The sequence below is a fragment of the Microtus pennsylvanicus genome, chromosome 8 (genome assembly GCF_037038515.1).
Source record: "Microtus pennsylvanicus isolate mMicPen1 chromosome 8, mMicPen1.hap1, whole genome shotgun sequence".
Classification (NCBI taxonomy): domain Eukaryota; kingdom Metazoa; phylum Chordata; class Mammalia; order Rodentia; family Cricetidae; genus Microtus; species Microtus pennsylvanicus.
Window position 1 is genome coordinate 60955181 of NC_134586.1, and position 16115 is coordinate 60971295.

Sequence of the window (16115 nt, forward strand, 5' to 3'; positions counted from 1 at the left end):
GAGGGTTTATGGTGAGGAGCCATTTCTAGGACAAACAGCTGGGGTGCACTGTGAGACTCCTTCAGCTTCCTCTGTGTGGGTCTGGGGAACCATGTGGCCCCCAGCTTCTGGAGGATTGAAGCTGAGCATCTTGCCCTTGCTCGGCTACCCCACCCAGAAGGTATGGGGAGGTTAGTGACAGAAGGAGAAGATGATGGGGACTGGAAATGTCCCTGGAGCAGGTAGGTTTGAGAAAGGCAGGGAGAGTGGCTGAGTAGGTGGCACCTGAACAGGTGGCAGCAAAGACAGATCGCAGCAGGAGGCCAAATAGGCAGGCAAGGTCTTCCTCACATTTAGACCCCGACTCACCGTTCACTGTTGCTCTGGGTCATTGTGGTTCGGGGAGGTCACAGAAATGGAAGGGTCATGGAGCCGGGCTTGTCCAACTGGGGACAGCATACTCTTCACACAGCTGGTGTGGAGGATGCCTGGAGGGAAGGAGGGGAGAGTCCTACTCCCTCAGGCTGGCCAACCTTTTCTGTCACAGGTTCTTAAATCCCATCACTAACTGGCATGTTTAATTTGTAGCTCGCAGATGGGTTGTCAAGCTTGACCCCAACTAACCTGAGGTCTTCTCCGTCCAGCCCTCATGTAGGTATTCTTTGTTATTTGTTGGCTCGGTTTTCCTGGCGCATCTGGGATAATGAGGAGAGGAGGCATTCGTGTGCATGGCGCAACCATGGAGGGGTGGGGAGAAGGTTCTGGGGTGCAGTCCCATAAATCTCTGCCTCTGATCGATGTCCTGCTCCCTCTGAGCCTTACTTCAGTCCTGGTTACGCATGTGGGCTGGGCTTCTGTGTGGCTGCAGGGGCCAGAGGAAGCAAGCGTGCCCCTAGCTTCGACTCTGCCCTTCGGGGTCTGGGCCTGAGAAGGCTTTTCAGATGGCAGCAGCTAGCCTTCCTTGTTTCTCCCAACACGAGTGTGGGTGTGGTGGACCCCTGGTGGGTCCTTGTGTACCCTGATATCTAAGTGGTTAGGCCAGAGTCAGCCCTGCAGTGCCCAGCAGGGCTACTTTCTGCCTCTGCAGATCTCTGTGGTTCAGGTTTCTTTCTGAATTACCTTTTGTGGGAAATGCAGAAGACACAGAGTGCAGGGCAGAGGTAAAGCTATCTGCATCTTCATTCTCTTCTAAGACTGTTTAGACACGCCTGTGTTCCTAGGTATATTTTATGTACTTGTTTATACCTCGAGTTTTACAATGTTGCAATCATATTGCATTTTCTTATATCTTCTTTAAAAAGCTTTAAAATACAGTGTAAATGCTCTCCCACTATTTACATATGTACACACACACACACACACATATTAGATATGGCCGAATGTCTCATGGAGCCTCTGGAAGGGCCAACTACTCATCACTGGACACTTGATTTGCTCACTCTCAATGCTGTTCTCCTTACATTCCCAGAAAGCTTAGTTTATTATCTATAGGTCAGGTCATTTAATTTCCCTAGATATTTTGTAGCCTTTATTACTATTCTCAGTGGAATATCTTTCTTTTTTGTGACTGTAATTCTTGCTAGGAAATGGCCCTTCCTTCCCCTCCCTTCTCCTTATATCTCCTCCCCTTTCCTTTCCTTCCCTCCCCTCCCCTCCTCACTTCCCCTCCCCTTCTTCTCTCTTTCTCTGATCCAGGAATTGAGCCCAGTGCCCTGTGCATGCTAGGCAAGCGCTCCTACCCTGAGTTACAGCCCAGCTCCCGAAGCAGTACTTCTGTATGCTTACATTCAGCCATATCTTTATTTTAAGTCCTTATCCCAGCCCTTACTGATTTAAGAAAATGTCTCGATGGATAAGACTGTTCAAACAAGCTTGGCTTTATTCCTTAGAGCTGTATCTTTATTATTCCCCATTTCAGAACAGTATTTGACAGTAGAGGGGCCACTGAGCAAAGTTATTCGGCCATTAATTTATGAGAATGTTTCTGTTACTTTCTTTTAGTTGTGGTAAAAACTAGCTGTTTCAGATAGTCCTGGCTTTGCCGAGATTTTGGTTTTTTATTGTTAGTTTTCTAATATCTTAGAATTTAAATGAAGTCTGGCAAGGTGGCTCAATGGATAAGAGCGCTTGCTGCCCAAGCATGAGGACCCGAGTTCAAATCCTCAGCATCCACATAAAAAGCCGGGCACGGGCACATGGGTCTGTGACCAATGTAGGGAGTGTGGCCAGCAGAGACAAGAGGATTCCCTGGGGGCTGGCTGGCTGCCAGCTCAGCTCCAGCTTCAGTGAGAGACCCCGTGTCAAGACAATGAGGTGGAGGGTGGCAGAGCAAGGCACATGATGTGTTTCTTCAGCCTACACGTGAGCACATGGCCTTGTGAACCTGCACACACATGTGTGCATCCCCCCCCACAAGGAAAAACAAGTCTAAGTGTTTAATCTTATCAGTATCATTTGGTATTTATCAAGACAATGCTTTTCTTTATGTTATTCCGATAACATAAAGAGCAGCGGCCCCATGGTCCTAGGGTAAATTTAAGGTTGCCATCTGTCAAGGGCTCCTAGCCTACTCAGGCTGAAACCCTCTTCTCTAAGACAAGCGGGAGGTCAGCTGGCTGGCTGGACAAGTTGGTTAGACCGGATCATTAGGCCTCTGCATCCTGAACACTGGCATTTAGGCTCCCCCAGTGTGCATGCTCATCTTCCAGTCATCTGACACAGCCGAGCTCTCTGGCTCCGGATGTGCTGAATGGCGGGGCTGTAATCCTTTCATTTAAAACGACAATATCTGTGATTTTTAGCCTTTAGTTTATTAATCTTTGAGAGGAGTGTAATGATGCTACCTAAACATCTGAGTGTGGGGTTCTCTGAAACTTTAAGATCTGTCTGGCATCTTCATGCCATTTTGTGTGTACTTTTTTTTTTAAAGGCTGAGAGCATTAAATTCAAATTTTATAGTTTTTGGGTCATATTTGTGTCATTACATTGTTAGTGCAGCTGGTGTGAGGAGGTTGGAAGCAGACGCAGTTGACTGTGGTCACACACACAGCTTGCTTGCCGGGAACCACTGAGGGCTTGCAAGAGCAGCTGCCGGCCTTCAGCTGGCGCTGGCCTTTGTGGGACAGACTGTGGAGCGTGTCTGTCCACCCCAGGCAAGAGAAATCCTCTCATAGACCTTTGAGTTAGACTTGCTGATTCTTATTTAGAATTTCTGCACCTTTGCTGGTGTGCCTTTGAGCTGTCTTAATTCGGCTGTGATGCCAGAGTTTCACTAGCTTCCCAAGTGTCTTCTATACCTGCCACTGCTGCCTCTGCTGCTGGACCGTTTCTGACGTCTGAGGACTGACGTTTTCAATCTCTCTCTCTCTCTCTCTCTCTCTCTCTCTCTCTCTCTCTCTCTCTCTCTCTCTCTGTGTACATATGCATATGTATATGAAGGAGAACATGCTTTTTCCCCCCTTCTGATTTTTAATCACCTCGCTTTAATACTATACTTTTTAGACTCATCCATTTTCCCGAAAGCAATTTTGCTTTCCTTTGTAGCCGAATAAAGCTCCATCACGTAGATGCACCACAATTTCATCTGCCAATACGTATCCAGGCAGGCCCTGTTTTTTGTTCTTGAGGGTCACATTTTCCCGAAAGTTGTTATTTATATGTGAATGAAATCGTCCCTCATATATGCTGGTCTTATTTTCAAAACCTTTACTAAGACTCTTATCATTTCTCCTGACTCAACTGTTCTGAGTTTTAGGCAGTTATGTACTTTGTGACTAATCACTTTTCTTTTGTGTTTTTTATCGTTAATGTTTCTTTTTCCTGACTTCTTGCACACTGGCCAGGACCTCTAGGGGAGTGTTTTGTGTGATTGATTATTGGAAGTATTCTTTCCTGTTCCTATTTGTGTCAGCTCATCAAGGGGTAGGGAACAGGTGAGCTGAGTGACATCTCGATAGTTCACACTTGTTCTCAGGAATGCTGTTTTACCAGAGGCTTTTCGTGTAGCTGTGGAAATGGTCCTGTGATTTTCCTCCTTTGACCTGTTCCCGAATCACTTCCGCTTATTTTCCTTCCCCTTCAGTTCTGAAACAACGTCACAGGTCTGAAACATAGCAACCTGGCCACGACATTTCTTTCTTTTTCTGTTGCCAGATTCCATCTGCAGATGTTTAGTTCTGTCTGCCTTTTATTCTTTTTTTCCTATGTAGCCCTAGCTGTCCTGGAATTCACAGAGAGCTGCCTGCTTCGGCTTCGGGAGTGCTGGGATTTAAGGCGTGTGCATGGCCCCAGGGTTTCTTTTGGCCTCAGTTTTGGTGAATGAGAACAGCTCGAGATGTCTTCCTTTATGCCCTCCAGGCTTTGGAGTCTGGGTGATAGTCATCTTACAAGCAGCTTGGGTGAGAGTGAACTTTCTCTGGTCTCTAAGAAGACAGAGCAAGCCTGGCATCATCATTGCCTGTGTTTGGCAAATTCACTTGCAAAGCTGTCTAGACTCAGCATTCTTCTTGGGATATTTTAAACTGCTGTTGTAATTTGAAGAATCTTTATAGGACCTCTGAGATTTTCTGCTTCTAGGTGAATCACTTTTGGTGATTTATATTTTATAGGAATGTATCCATTTCCCTCCCCCCAAATATTGGCATAGCAATTTTTTTTGTAATGGCCTCTTGATTTCTCTTGTTTTTCTTCTTCATCTAGCCATGTCTCTTTTATTCCTGGGATTTTATTTTATTATTCTTGCTACACATTGTCAGATTATTTTAATCATTTTCAAAGGATCAATTTGAGTTGATCTTCTGTTTTGTTTCCTTATTTCCTAGCTGATTAATATTTTTATTATTTCCTTCCTCCACTTTGGGGTGTTTATTGTATTTTTAACCTCTATGTAAACATCCAAGGCTATAAAATTCCCTGTTGAGTATTGTGTTATGTTTCCCGCAGGACTTGGTGAGCAGTATTTTTGCCATTTTTCTGTTCCGAATATTTTCTTATTTCTGTTATTTCATTTTGACACCTGAGTTGTCTAAAAACATTTTGGAAGTTCCGAAATTATATTTCAAGCTATCTTTCTGTTGTTGTTGATACTGGCATAGCTTAGCTTTACTGTGGTCCAGAGGGTGTAGTCTGTGTGTAATAATACTTAGGTGTGACTTTATGGCCCAAGAAAAGGTCCGTTTTTATGACTTGCTTGTGTATGCCTGAAGAATGTGTGTCCTTCAAATGTGTTTTACAGGCTACATGTCAACTTAGGACACTTTGTTAATGTGTTACCAAAACCTGGGTTCCTTTGTTTTATTTAATTTTAAAAGCTGTGCGTGAGTCTGAATGTGACTATGTGCAGATAAATGCAGGTACCTGTGGAGGCCAGAAGAGGGCACTGGATCTCCAAAAGCTGTAATTACAGTGGCTGTGAGCCTCCTAACATGGGTGCTGGGAACTTAACTTGGATTGAAGAGCAGTTTGTGCTGTGTGCATATAAAATATTATACACATTTCATAATATATATATATATATATATATATATATATATATATATATATATATATATAATAGTTTACTGTACACAGTACACAGGGATACAATCCTGGCTGGCCTGGAACTTGCTAAGTAGACCAGGTTGGCTTCAGACTCACAGAGATTCACCTGCCTGCCTCGTGAGGCCTGGGAGTAAAGACATGTACCACTCCACCTGGATTATCTATTTTTAAAAATGTATCAGCCTGTTAATTTTTACTGATTATTTGATTTTTTGCCATCTTACTTTATGCTTCAATTAGCTTTATCTTTTTATATATTTCTCTCTCTCCCTTCTTCCTTCCCTCTATTTATCCATCCTTCTCTCCCTTGGAATTGGGGATTGAATTCAGGGCCTTGAGCTTGCCAAGCTAACACTCTAGCAATGAGTCATATCTCCCGGACTCTCTTTTTTAAGATATAAGAATGTGCTGTCCTTACTCTCTAGGTGACCCAGGCTGGCCCTGCCGGAGGTCCTCCTGTCAGTCTCCTGAGTCAAGGGATGATAGGTGTGCCACATGCCAACTTCACTTAATTTTGTTTTGTTTCCTGAGACAGGGTTTCTCTCTGTAGTACTGGCTGTTCTGGAACTCACTCTGCAGACCAGGTTGACCTCGAACTTAGAGATCTGCCTGTCTCTGCCTCCTGAGTGCTGGGATTAAAAGAGTAAACCACCTCTGCCCGGCCTTATTCAATAATATCAACCTGCATTTTTGAGATAGCAAAATCTAAATTTAATTTACATGTGCAGCTTCTTCCAGAATATGATTAAGAGCTGAATTCTCTTCAAATACGTTCACACTGAAATGTTTGTTGAACATTTCAGTTTCATCTTATAAACTACATTGAAGCCTGTTTTTTTTTTAAGTAATCAGTTCTTTTAGCTATGTTAAATTTACTATTCTCTCTGTGTAGCAGCCTGCTCCCTCTTACCTTACCTTTTCTTTAAGTAGAATCTGTTGAAATTATTATGTGGGAATCAGTTTATTTTAGGCTTTCCTGCTTTGTAATTGTTTGAGAATACTTTTGTTTCACCCTATTTTGAGGACTCCAGTTTCACTGACATCATTTCTATCAGCAGTGTCTCTCTCTGAAGGCTTTTCCATTCTCATTGGTTTTGGGTAGTTCTCCATGGTCAACCCTTCAAGTGTTATCTCGTCCTTGTTCTTCCCTCCATTCCTTCTGGAGCTCTGAGGAGCCACGCCTTGGACCATCTCAGTCCTCCGTGCCAACTAAATTTGCTCGTTACATCTGACACTTTATCTGTGACTTCTGCATCCACAGATGTAAACAACACAGATTGAAAATGTTCAAACAATGCTTGTGCTCATGGGACATACACATTCATTTCCTCATGCAATGCGGTTTAATAACTATTTACGTGGCATTTGCTTCATGCTGAGCATCACAAGCAATATAGAGATGATTGACAGTATGCAGGAGAAGGTGTGTAGGTTATATGCAAGTTTACATAATCATAGGTAAAGGCTTGAACATCTTCAGATTATGACAACCCAGGGGTCCTGCAGAAACTGCGACTTACTCTATTAATTTCTTCTTTATAAAGGTTTATTTTATATGTGTTTATTTATGTGTGTGTGTGTCTACAGAGGCCAGAAGAGGGCATTGGAGTTGTGGACAGCTGTGAATCATACCATGTGGGTGCTGGGAACCAAACTTTGGTCTTCCGGAAGAGCAGCGATCACTCTTAACTGCTGAGCATCTCTCCAGACCTGGGAATAAAATTTTTAAAAGTTTTATTTTAAAAATATGTGTACATGTGTACACCGGTGTGTGGGTATGTACATGGCAGTGGAGGTGCCCAGAGAAGCCAGAGGGATTGGATCCTGCTGGAATTGGAGGTCCCGATTGTTGTGTGACCTGGGTCTTCTGTAAGAGCAGGGCATGCTCCTAACCACTGAGTCATCCCTCCAGCCCCCGTCTTTGTTTCTTGACGTCACACTTAAGCCGATTTTTAAAGATCCGTCTTCTCTTTATTTGATGGCATTCGTTTCTGATCTGATATTTAACACAGTTTACTGAGTTTGTCATCTCAAGATGTAAGTATTTTTTTGGACGTTCTTTTCTCTCCAGTCTGTTTAGTTTTGAAGGTCTTGGTCTGTCTTTTGTTTGCTGGAGGGTCCTCTGGTTCACATGTTATTTCTGACACTTCTGCTTTCTGTTCTCACGGGTCTGCTCCTGCAGAGGGTTGATCCTCACTGGCACTGGCTCACGGCGTCTTGTTCCTCATGCGTTGTACTATTTTTTGATTGTGAACTCATGCTCTTTGGAACTTTATCTGAGAATTCTTTGAGGCCTGGATGGAAGTCACATTCTTCCAGAGAGGATGTGTGTTTACTTTTACCAGAAGCCTGGAGACACTACAAACCCAGATTCACTTCAAACTAAATGTTCAGCCATGGCTTTGGGGGTCCCATAGTCAGTATGCATTTGGCTCCTCATTTCTCCGGATTTTTTTTCCTTTCTCGTTTGCTGCTAAAGAATTTCTTTATGCCCGCATCATCTCCAGAGTGGATCAAGGTTTTAAAGATGCCTATTGATGTGACAAGCTTGCTGGGGAGACTTCTCTGGTTGTCTACTTTGCCTTTTAGTTGGAAATAAAAATCTGTTTCAGTTTGAAATCCAACAGTCCTGTCTTCCATCAAGCAGGTTATGTCTCCTCCAGGATCCGGCACTCTGAATTCCCGTCAGTGGCATCTTCTCAAACGTCCCACGAACATGAACAAAGCCATTTGTTCTGTTTTGGACGTGGCTCTTTGGCTCGGGGAAACATTTTTTCTCAGTCCCCACATTGTTTCCTTCTTTCGACCCCCAATGCCATCATCCTGTTCTTTAAGTAGCCTTACAGTTCTTGAAGTTCTCGCTCATTAAGCATTGGGAGCAAGGTAGAGTCTGTCCCTGAACATACAGACCTTTTTAAAAGTCAACTCAGATCAGCAAAAGATGGAGACAGTTTAGAGTTTCTAGAGTCTTACTTTGCCAGTTGGGAATCCAACAGGGTGAAAGAAATCAGAAGGAACTCAGAACCACAGGCACTCACCATGGGTTTTTCTGTGAGCTGAAGATTGTGTGTTTACTATGGCAGCCAGCATTATCTAACAAAGTCAGAGCTAATGGATTTCTGTGTAAGAGTTTCCTAAGCAAAGCAGGGTTGACTTTTTACACTAGGCCATCTGGGCAGGAATCTCACTTGGGGAAAATTCCTACAGTGTTGGTTGAGGATATTCTAAAGTTTGTGTCATCCCCTAAAGCCTGTTCAAACGTCCACATGAAGAATCCCAGCTTGCATTTGCAGGGAGAACAATGGGTGCCTGGTCCACTTGACCCCGGACATTGGTCTGGCTCCTGGCCTCCATTTGGCCATACAAGTAGAGAGGCAACTTGTGTTTAGAAGTGGGTAGGAAATTTCATGGTAGCTGACCAAGAACGGCAGACACATGTATCTCTGAAAGTGGGGACAGCTTTATTGCTTAGCGCCTTGCTTCTCTGATGATGCTTGTGCAAACACTATCACTATTCAAGGCTGACTTCTTTCCCCATTCTCCCTCACTTGCTTTTTATTTCCTACCCGCACGTTCTTCTCGCTAAGAAGTATGGCTCTACGAGAGGACGTTCTTTCCTATTGAGGTGATATTTGCCTCTCCTTGTCTTGACCTAGCACTCAGTTAGTTCAAGGTCACTTTTTCCAGGAACAGCCTTAGTTCCCTCAATTCCAAGTTTGGAGAGAATGCCTTATTGTGATTCATGAGTCTCGACAGCAATTTATCCCAGGACTTTGAAGTAGATGTTTTTTGACCAGAGCAATCAGTTACGGGGCGTCGCTCATAAGCGAGGAGCATTTCCAGCGGCAGTTCGTCTCCGAGCTGCGAGCTGCGAGGCTGCCCCTCTGAACTCGAGAGTTAACGTTAACCGTGTTCATTGTGTATGTGTGTCTGTATTTGTGTGCACGCAATGTGTGTTATATGGAGGCCATAGGTCTATGTCAGACATTTCTTAACCATTCTCCCCCTTCTTCTTTTGAGACAGCCTCTCACTGAACCTGACGCTTGCCTGGCCAGCCAGGAAGCCTCAGAGAGCCTCCTGTCTCCAGCAGCGCTAGGATTACAGTGCTGCTATGCTCAGCTTCTTATCTGGGTTCTAGGGATTGAACTTAGATCTTCATGCTTGCAAGACTTTACTGACTCCCCAGACTCCATATTCTTAGTTTTACCTTATTCCTGTATCTATCAGCTGAGCCGCTTAGGAAGATAAGTGTAGGTTTCCTGAGGACATGTACTCATGGTATTGGGGAAGTTAGAATCACTGCAGACATTTGAAAGTTACAGAATCTCCTGCCATTAACTGTATCCCTGTTGTCCATGGTATGGGTGGACGCAGGCTGATCTCCGTGACTCCCGTGAGCTCTGCCTCGGTGTCTGATGCCTGTCCTTGGTGTCATTTGGGTCTTCCTTGTGACTCATTCTCTTGATTTCTCTGAACAAATACAAATCGCCCATCAAATGACAAGTGAAGGGATGGGGTGGGGTGGGGGCGAGAGGAGGGAAGTCAGAGCCGCAATCTGTTAGCTATTTGGAGTAATTGGTTATTTGCTGTGTGTGCGGGTTGGGAAGCCCAGCACATACTTTACGGTCTCTCCTGTTACGGGGGCTGGAGTCACCCCGCCGATATTGGATCCTGGTTGCTGGAGCCCTTGGCTCGGGGCGCCTTTCCCCTGCTTGGCATTCCTGTGGTCTCCTCGGGGGTGCACCCCTCCTCCCTCGGTGCACACTGCAGGGGGGACAGCCTGGGGTGAAACGTCTGGCAAACTCCAGGCCCCCATCAGGGTGGAGGCAGCCCTAGCTCCTTCCAGCCAACCCTCCTTGCTTCTGCCCTCACTCTGTTACCACCCTCCTGCCCAAGGGGTCTTTCCCCTGGCACGAGGAACCTACTTGTCCTTCCATAGAAAAAGATTCTTCTTTTTCTTAGAGGGATATCCACAGCTTTCCCTTTCATGAGTATTTAACATAATGCCTTCTTACCCTTCTTGGTCCGGCACATGGTCTACTCCCTAGCCTGAGTTAAAAGGGGCTTAGAAATTGTGCAGTCTTCTGTGCTGGACACAGGGCTCCTTTGGCGCTCTTGGTGAAGCTCCATCCTTCACCCTGTGACTTCGACACATCTCTACAGGAGCTGAGGCACAGGAAATCAGAACTGAGTAACACGTTTGACAAAGATTTGAAAAGTTAACGTGATTTTGCGTATGAAAATGCACACGGTAACTAGAAAGTAGGTTGATTTTGGCACAGAGAGAGCTCCCCCAAAATCCCTTTTAAATTGAATTTAAGATAGCTAATATTAGTGTCTGTAGTTTGATGGATGCTTCTGCAGTCCCGGGAAGGCCTTCAAAAATACTTTTTCTCTTAAGTAGATTGCTGGAACTCTTGTTAAGCAAAACCGTCTCCACAAGCAGAACGGAGGTTAGGTAAGCTCCCGCGTCCCCGGGGCCCTTCTGGAACCACCACAGATTCCGAATTAGAGATGTTCATTGCTTTCTTCACAGGATAGAAGACTCATCTGGAATCTTCTTTCTCTCAGCCCACCGAGTAGATTCCATTCTCTCAGGCCTTCTGCATGATACCCTCAGGGAGCCAAGCTGTGTCCAACTTAGACTTCTGAGTCTGGAAATGGCTTAACAGCCCAGTTCCCTCAGGCCCCTCACCCATGTGTTCAGAGACCTGGGTTTCTTCAGGCCCTTCGTGCATGTGGCCAAAAGCCCAACATCTCCCAGGTCCCTCACCCATGTGGTCAGCAGCTTGCCTCGCTCAGTTCCCTCACCCCCGTGGCTAGATGCGTGGGTTCCATGAATGCCCTTCACCCATGTGTGGCACATTTCTCAAAACAAAAATTAGCTGAAGTTTCAGGGGAAGTTATATAGCAAGCCTGCATTCCCTCTGGGCCTGTACTTACATGTTCAGCAAGTCCAGTTCCCTGGAATCTCATACAGATATGGCCAGAAAGCCTGGGTTCCCCAAAGGCGCTCTGCTCATGTGGTTCCTGTCTGTAAGAGGCTGACAGATAACCAGGCCCTGTCTTTGCCGAAGCTCATGTGTGTGTATTTACTGGGCCTTGGTAAGCAATACAGCACTTGAGCTAAAGATCTTCCCTCTTTTACCCTTTGCTGATCCAGCTTGAAAGCAGGATGCATGGAATAGGGTCCCTTACCCTCTGCCGTCCCAGTCTGAAGGCAGGATGCAGGGACCCTTTTACAGATAAGGAGGCTAGCATTCAGGGAGCGTCAACAGGAAGCTGGAAATGATTGATGTTTGCCGTGAGTGTGTAGAGTTCTTCTGAGTCATTGGTAGCAGGATTTGGGCATCTGTCTTTGTGGTTTTGAGCGTATCAAGTGGTTTACTGTGCACAGGGTGAGGTAGGTTTGAAGTCATATCTGGTCTGTGTCAGCCTGAGGACTTATATGTTGCATGTGTGTCAGGAGAAAATTGTTCTTAGTTTTTTAGACTTCAGGAAACTGACATTCTGTTGTTATTTGAGCTGTGAAGATGTCACACCCGAGTTAGCAAAATTGGGTATCCACACTGAGGGTGTTGGCACTGTCAACAGCAACAGTTACCATAGCAACCAATACCAGGCTCATATTATTTCTTAAACATCAATACAGAGCTTCGTAATACTCTATTGTCTGGCTGACTGAAAATTATTTCTCTGAGAGAGGAACAGCTTTCTGTGTCGTCTGGGATATTCACTTAGTTTCATAAACAGCAGCCATTGCTCCACTTAGAAGAGGGGGTGTGCTTCTGCCTGGTGACCTCACCTTAGCTTTATAACCTTGGTGGCAAATGAGCTTGGCCAGCAGCCCTTCTGTTTGATTCAAGTGGATGTTCTGGAATGAGAACCTCTGTCCAGGAGCTGTGGCAGGGAGCGTAAGTCACCTCAGTCACTGGGAGGTTGAGTTGTCACAATCGATAGTTCCAGACTAGTGTAGGCAACTTAGTGAGGACCTGCATCAAAATAAAAAATAAGGTAAAGAGGGTGTATAATTTAGTAATAGAGCACGTGCTTAGCATGTTCAAGGCTCTGGGTTCCATCCCCAGTGGTGTGTGTGTGTGTGTGTGTGTGTGTACCCCTGACCTCACAAGAAGAGTTAGAATTTCCACTAAGCTTTGTTTTCCATGGTCATGAGAAACACAAGGCGCTGGGGTGATGGTCTGGATCTCACCTTGCCAACTCAGGCCTTGGAGAGTTGGGGTGCCTGTTAGGTTGACTATCTTTGTTGCCCAGCTTTGATTCCTCAACAACTGAATGTTGGCTGTTAGTGGAAATCGAAGAGGCTTCAGTCTATGCCTTGATCAAACTGACTTTGTTGACTGGTGGAAAGAGGAATGGTTTTGAACCTCAGGCATGGGATGTCACAGTAGCAGTGGCCAGATCTCCGACTCAAGCTTCAGATGACACTTTAGAACCCAATATTCATGCTTCTTCCTCCTCTTTGCTGTGGTCCATGGTTGATGCTTAGCTATTTCCAGATGAAGTCAAGGACACTGGCACTGGAGGCCACAGGACCAGTTTCCTCCCTTTTTGGGGGTGGAGACTCAGTTGCTGGGGCACACCTGGCCAACACCTGGATAGTTCACCTCAAGGCTGTGCTAACTGATTCTGGAACTTCCTTGACAGGTGAAACGGGCTTGAAATAACTCCCCAGAAGCCAGGATGGGGTAATGGCAGGAATGATATTTTCAAGTCGTATCCGTGAGTGTGTTAAAAATATCACTTTATTTTCTGTAAGTCAACTTAATCTCCCTTTTGAGCTCTCATTTTTTCCTAATGGCAGAAAATCCCTGGTAATCTTAGGCATTTTAGGTTTAAACTTAGTCACTTTGGGCTTACTTTTCCCCTCCACACCCCAGAGTGGGGGGTGGTGGCTAAATTCTGGTTTGGCCTTCCTTAATGTTATTTCTCCGGGGAGGGCGGCCTGGTTCCCAGTACCAGTCCACCGTGGCGTCTCTGGGCTCTGACTGGGGACACATGGATCAGATTGAGCTTTCTGCCATCTTCTCTTAGTTCTTCCTCTCCTGGGACTCTCTCTCCCTTCCCCTCCCTCTCTCCCTCTCTCCCTCTTTCTTCTTCCCACCCATCCTCCCTCCCTCCTGTCCTAACCTGCAGGATTAGCGGTGGAGTGTAACACTAATGTCCCATGTCACTCTACAGGACTACAGGAAGTGCCAAGGACTTTCTTTTGTTATATCTATGCGGCTTCCTGTCCAGTGCCTTGGCACAGTTCCTTGGAGCCCTCTGGCTAGCTGTATACCAAATTCCACAGTTTATAGAGGATGAATGCAGAAGTTAGGATGATTTGTCTGAAACCATCATACCCCTCTGGTTCTTGCTTCTATGCCCCTTGAAATTCCATCTTCTTATTCTATGATGGAGAAGAACTGGCCGGACAAAATGCTTCCTTAAACATTTATTACCATTGTTTTTTTAGATAGGTCTCATAGATCCTAGGCAAGCCTCAAGTTTACTGTGGAACTGAGGATAACCATGAACTCCTGGTCCTCATTCCTTCATCTTCCAGCTGCTGGGTTACAAGTGTGCATCAGCGTACCTGCTCTGTGCAATGCTGGGGAACAAACCTAAAACTTCATACAGACTAGGCAAGCATTATATCAAATGAGCCACACCTTCAATCCCTTAGATACATAATTTGACAACACGTTATCTGTTCTTTGTATCTGAAACCAAAGATAGCCATTTGTTTCCCTCCTCCAGTGTTTAAGAGCTCATATACCCATCACATGTAGTAGGAGCAGCGGGCGGCTTCCTGCCTCCCAGCTCCTGGCCACTGGCTAGCTTTACCTGAAATAATTACACGGAAACTGTATTCTTTTAAGCACTGCCTGGCCCATTAGCTCTAGCATCTTACTGGCTAACTCTCACATCCTGCTTTAACCCATATCTATTAATGTATGTAGCACCACGAGGTAGTGGCTTACCGGGAAAGATTCAGCATGTCTGACCTGGTGACTGGCTCCATGGAATCTGCCCTCACTTTCCTTCTTCCCAGCATTCTGTTCTGTCTACTCCACACACCTATGTTCTGACCTATCAGGCCAAGCAGTTTCCTTATTAATTAACCAATGAAAGCAACAGACAGATGACCTTCCCACATCAATCACATATCTCCTGGGATGCAAGCTATTACCAGGAAGTAATCTAAGAACTGAGACTGGTCATGTGATCAAAGGTTATGGGACCCTGCCCCCATGGGAAGACATCAAAAAATAAAGACCTAAGTGAGGTACAGCTTATGTCTGGTGGGGATGTCTACCGCTGCAAAGACAAAGCAAGTTTTGAGGTGGGTAGAAATTGCTCAGAAGGAGACTGTACATAGAGAACGGGAGAGAAACGGGAGAGAACGGATGAGAATGCATTGAGATTCCCAATATGCTTAGTGTGAGCTTCTAAGCTTGTGTTTTATCATTTGTCCTTTTTTCTAAGTTTTGTTGAGATGTCTGTGTCCACACAAGCCCTTATTTAAAGTGTGCAGTTTGGCAGCTTTCCTCCCCGTGTAGTGAAAGAATTGAGCAGTATCCCCATAATCCATTTTAGAGTATTTCCCTCTCTGCAGGAAAGAGCACCCACTCCCTGTAGCCTCCGCCATCCCCAACTCTACTTGGCCTTCGGTCTCATTTCATACAAATGCAACTATGCAATGTATGTTCTGGTGATTGGCTTCTTTTGCTTAGCGTGTTTTCAGGGCTCATCCAGGTGGTAGAATGTTGCCAAATGTGTGAATAACGTTCTTCAGAAGACATGCTTTGAGTCATGCCCACCTGGTGGCCATTCCGAAAAAGGCCGCTTCGCACTTTCTAGTGCCTGTTTTTGGATCATCCTCATTTTTCTAGGATGTGTATCAAGAGTAGACTGGGGGAAGGGGTCACATGGAATGCACTCCTTGCCTCTTTTCAGAATGGCCAGGATGTTTCACAGTGTTCAGCATGTTTTACATTCTCACCAGCTTCTCCCCACAGCCCCTGCCACTGCCACTGTGTTACCTGCCTGTCTGAGGAGTCACCCTAGTGTGTTATCTTATTCTCATTGTGGTTTTGGTTCACATCTCTCTGATGATGAGGTGGGCAGTGGCCATGTTTTATTTCTTATTGGCTGCTGTGTATCTTCCCTGTAGCAATTGCCCACTTTCAAAGATTTATTTGATTGTTTTATTTATGGATCTCTGTGTGAGTTTATGTGCACCATGTGCATACGGGAGTCCTCAGAGATCAGAAGAGGGTACCAGATTCATTCCTGGAACTGCAGTTATAGGTGGTTGTGAGGGACCATGTGAGTGCTGGAGATTGAACCTCGGTCCTCTGCAAGAGTAGTATAAATTCTTAACTCATGAGCCATCTCTCCAGCCCCCTTTGCCTATTTTAAGTTGTATTTAAAAAAATATTGAGTTGTGTGAGTTCTCTAACATCTAGATACAGTTTCTTATCAGATGTAGGATTTGCTAATATTTTCCTCCCATCCTACCAATTGATCTCTTCCCATTCTTGGCAGTGTCTTTTGAAGCACAGTGACTTTTGAGGGGAGAGGGGCAGTGAGA

At 45.2% G+C, this 16115-nt stretch overlaps 1 protein-coding gene across 16 annotated transcripts in view; it reads left to right on the forward strand.

Annotated features, from left to right (window-relative positions):
* The window catches only part of Dysf (dysferlin), a 202718-nt gene that overhangs the window by 149273 nt on the left and 37330 nt on the right, over window positions 1-16115 (forward strand). For 8 of the 16 annotated variants that reach the window (XM_075983655.1, XM_075983657.1, XM_075983661.1 and 5 more), the window contains one exon: window positions 568-630. The exons of the other annotated variants lie outside the window; for them this stretch is intronic. In XM_075983655.1, the coding sequence (XP_075839770.1) occupies window positions 568-630 (63 nt within the window). The remainder of the gene's footprint in view (window positions 1-567; window positions 631-16115) is intronic. 16 annotated transcript variants of the gene reach the window in all.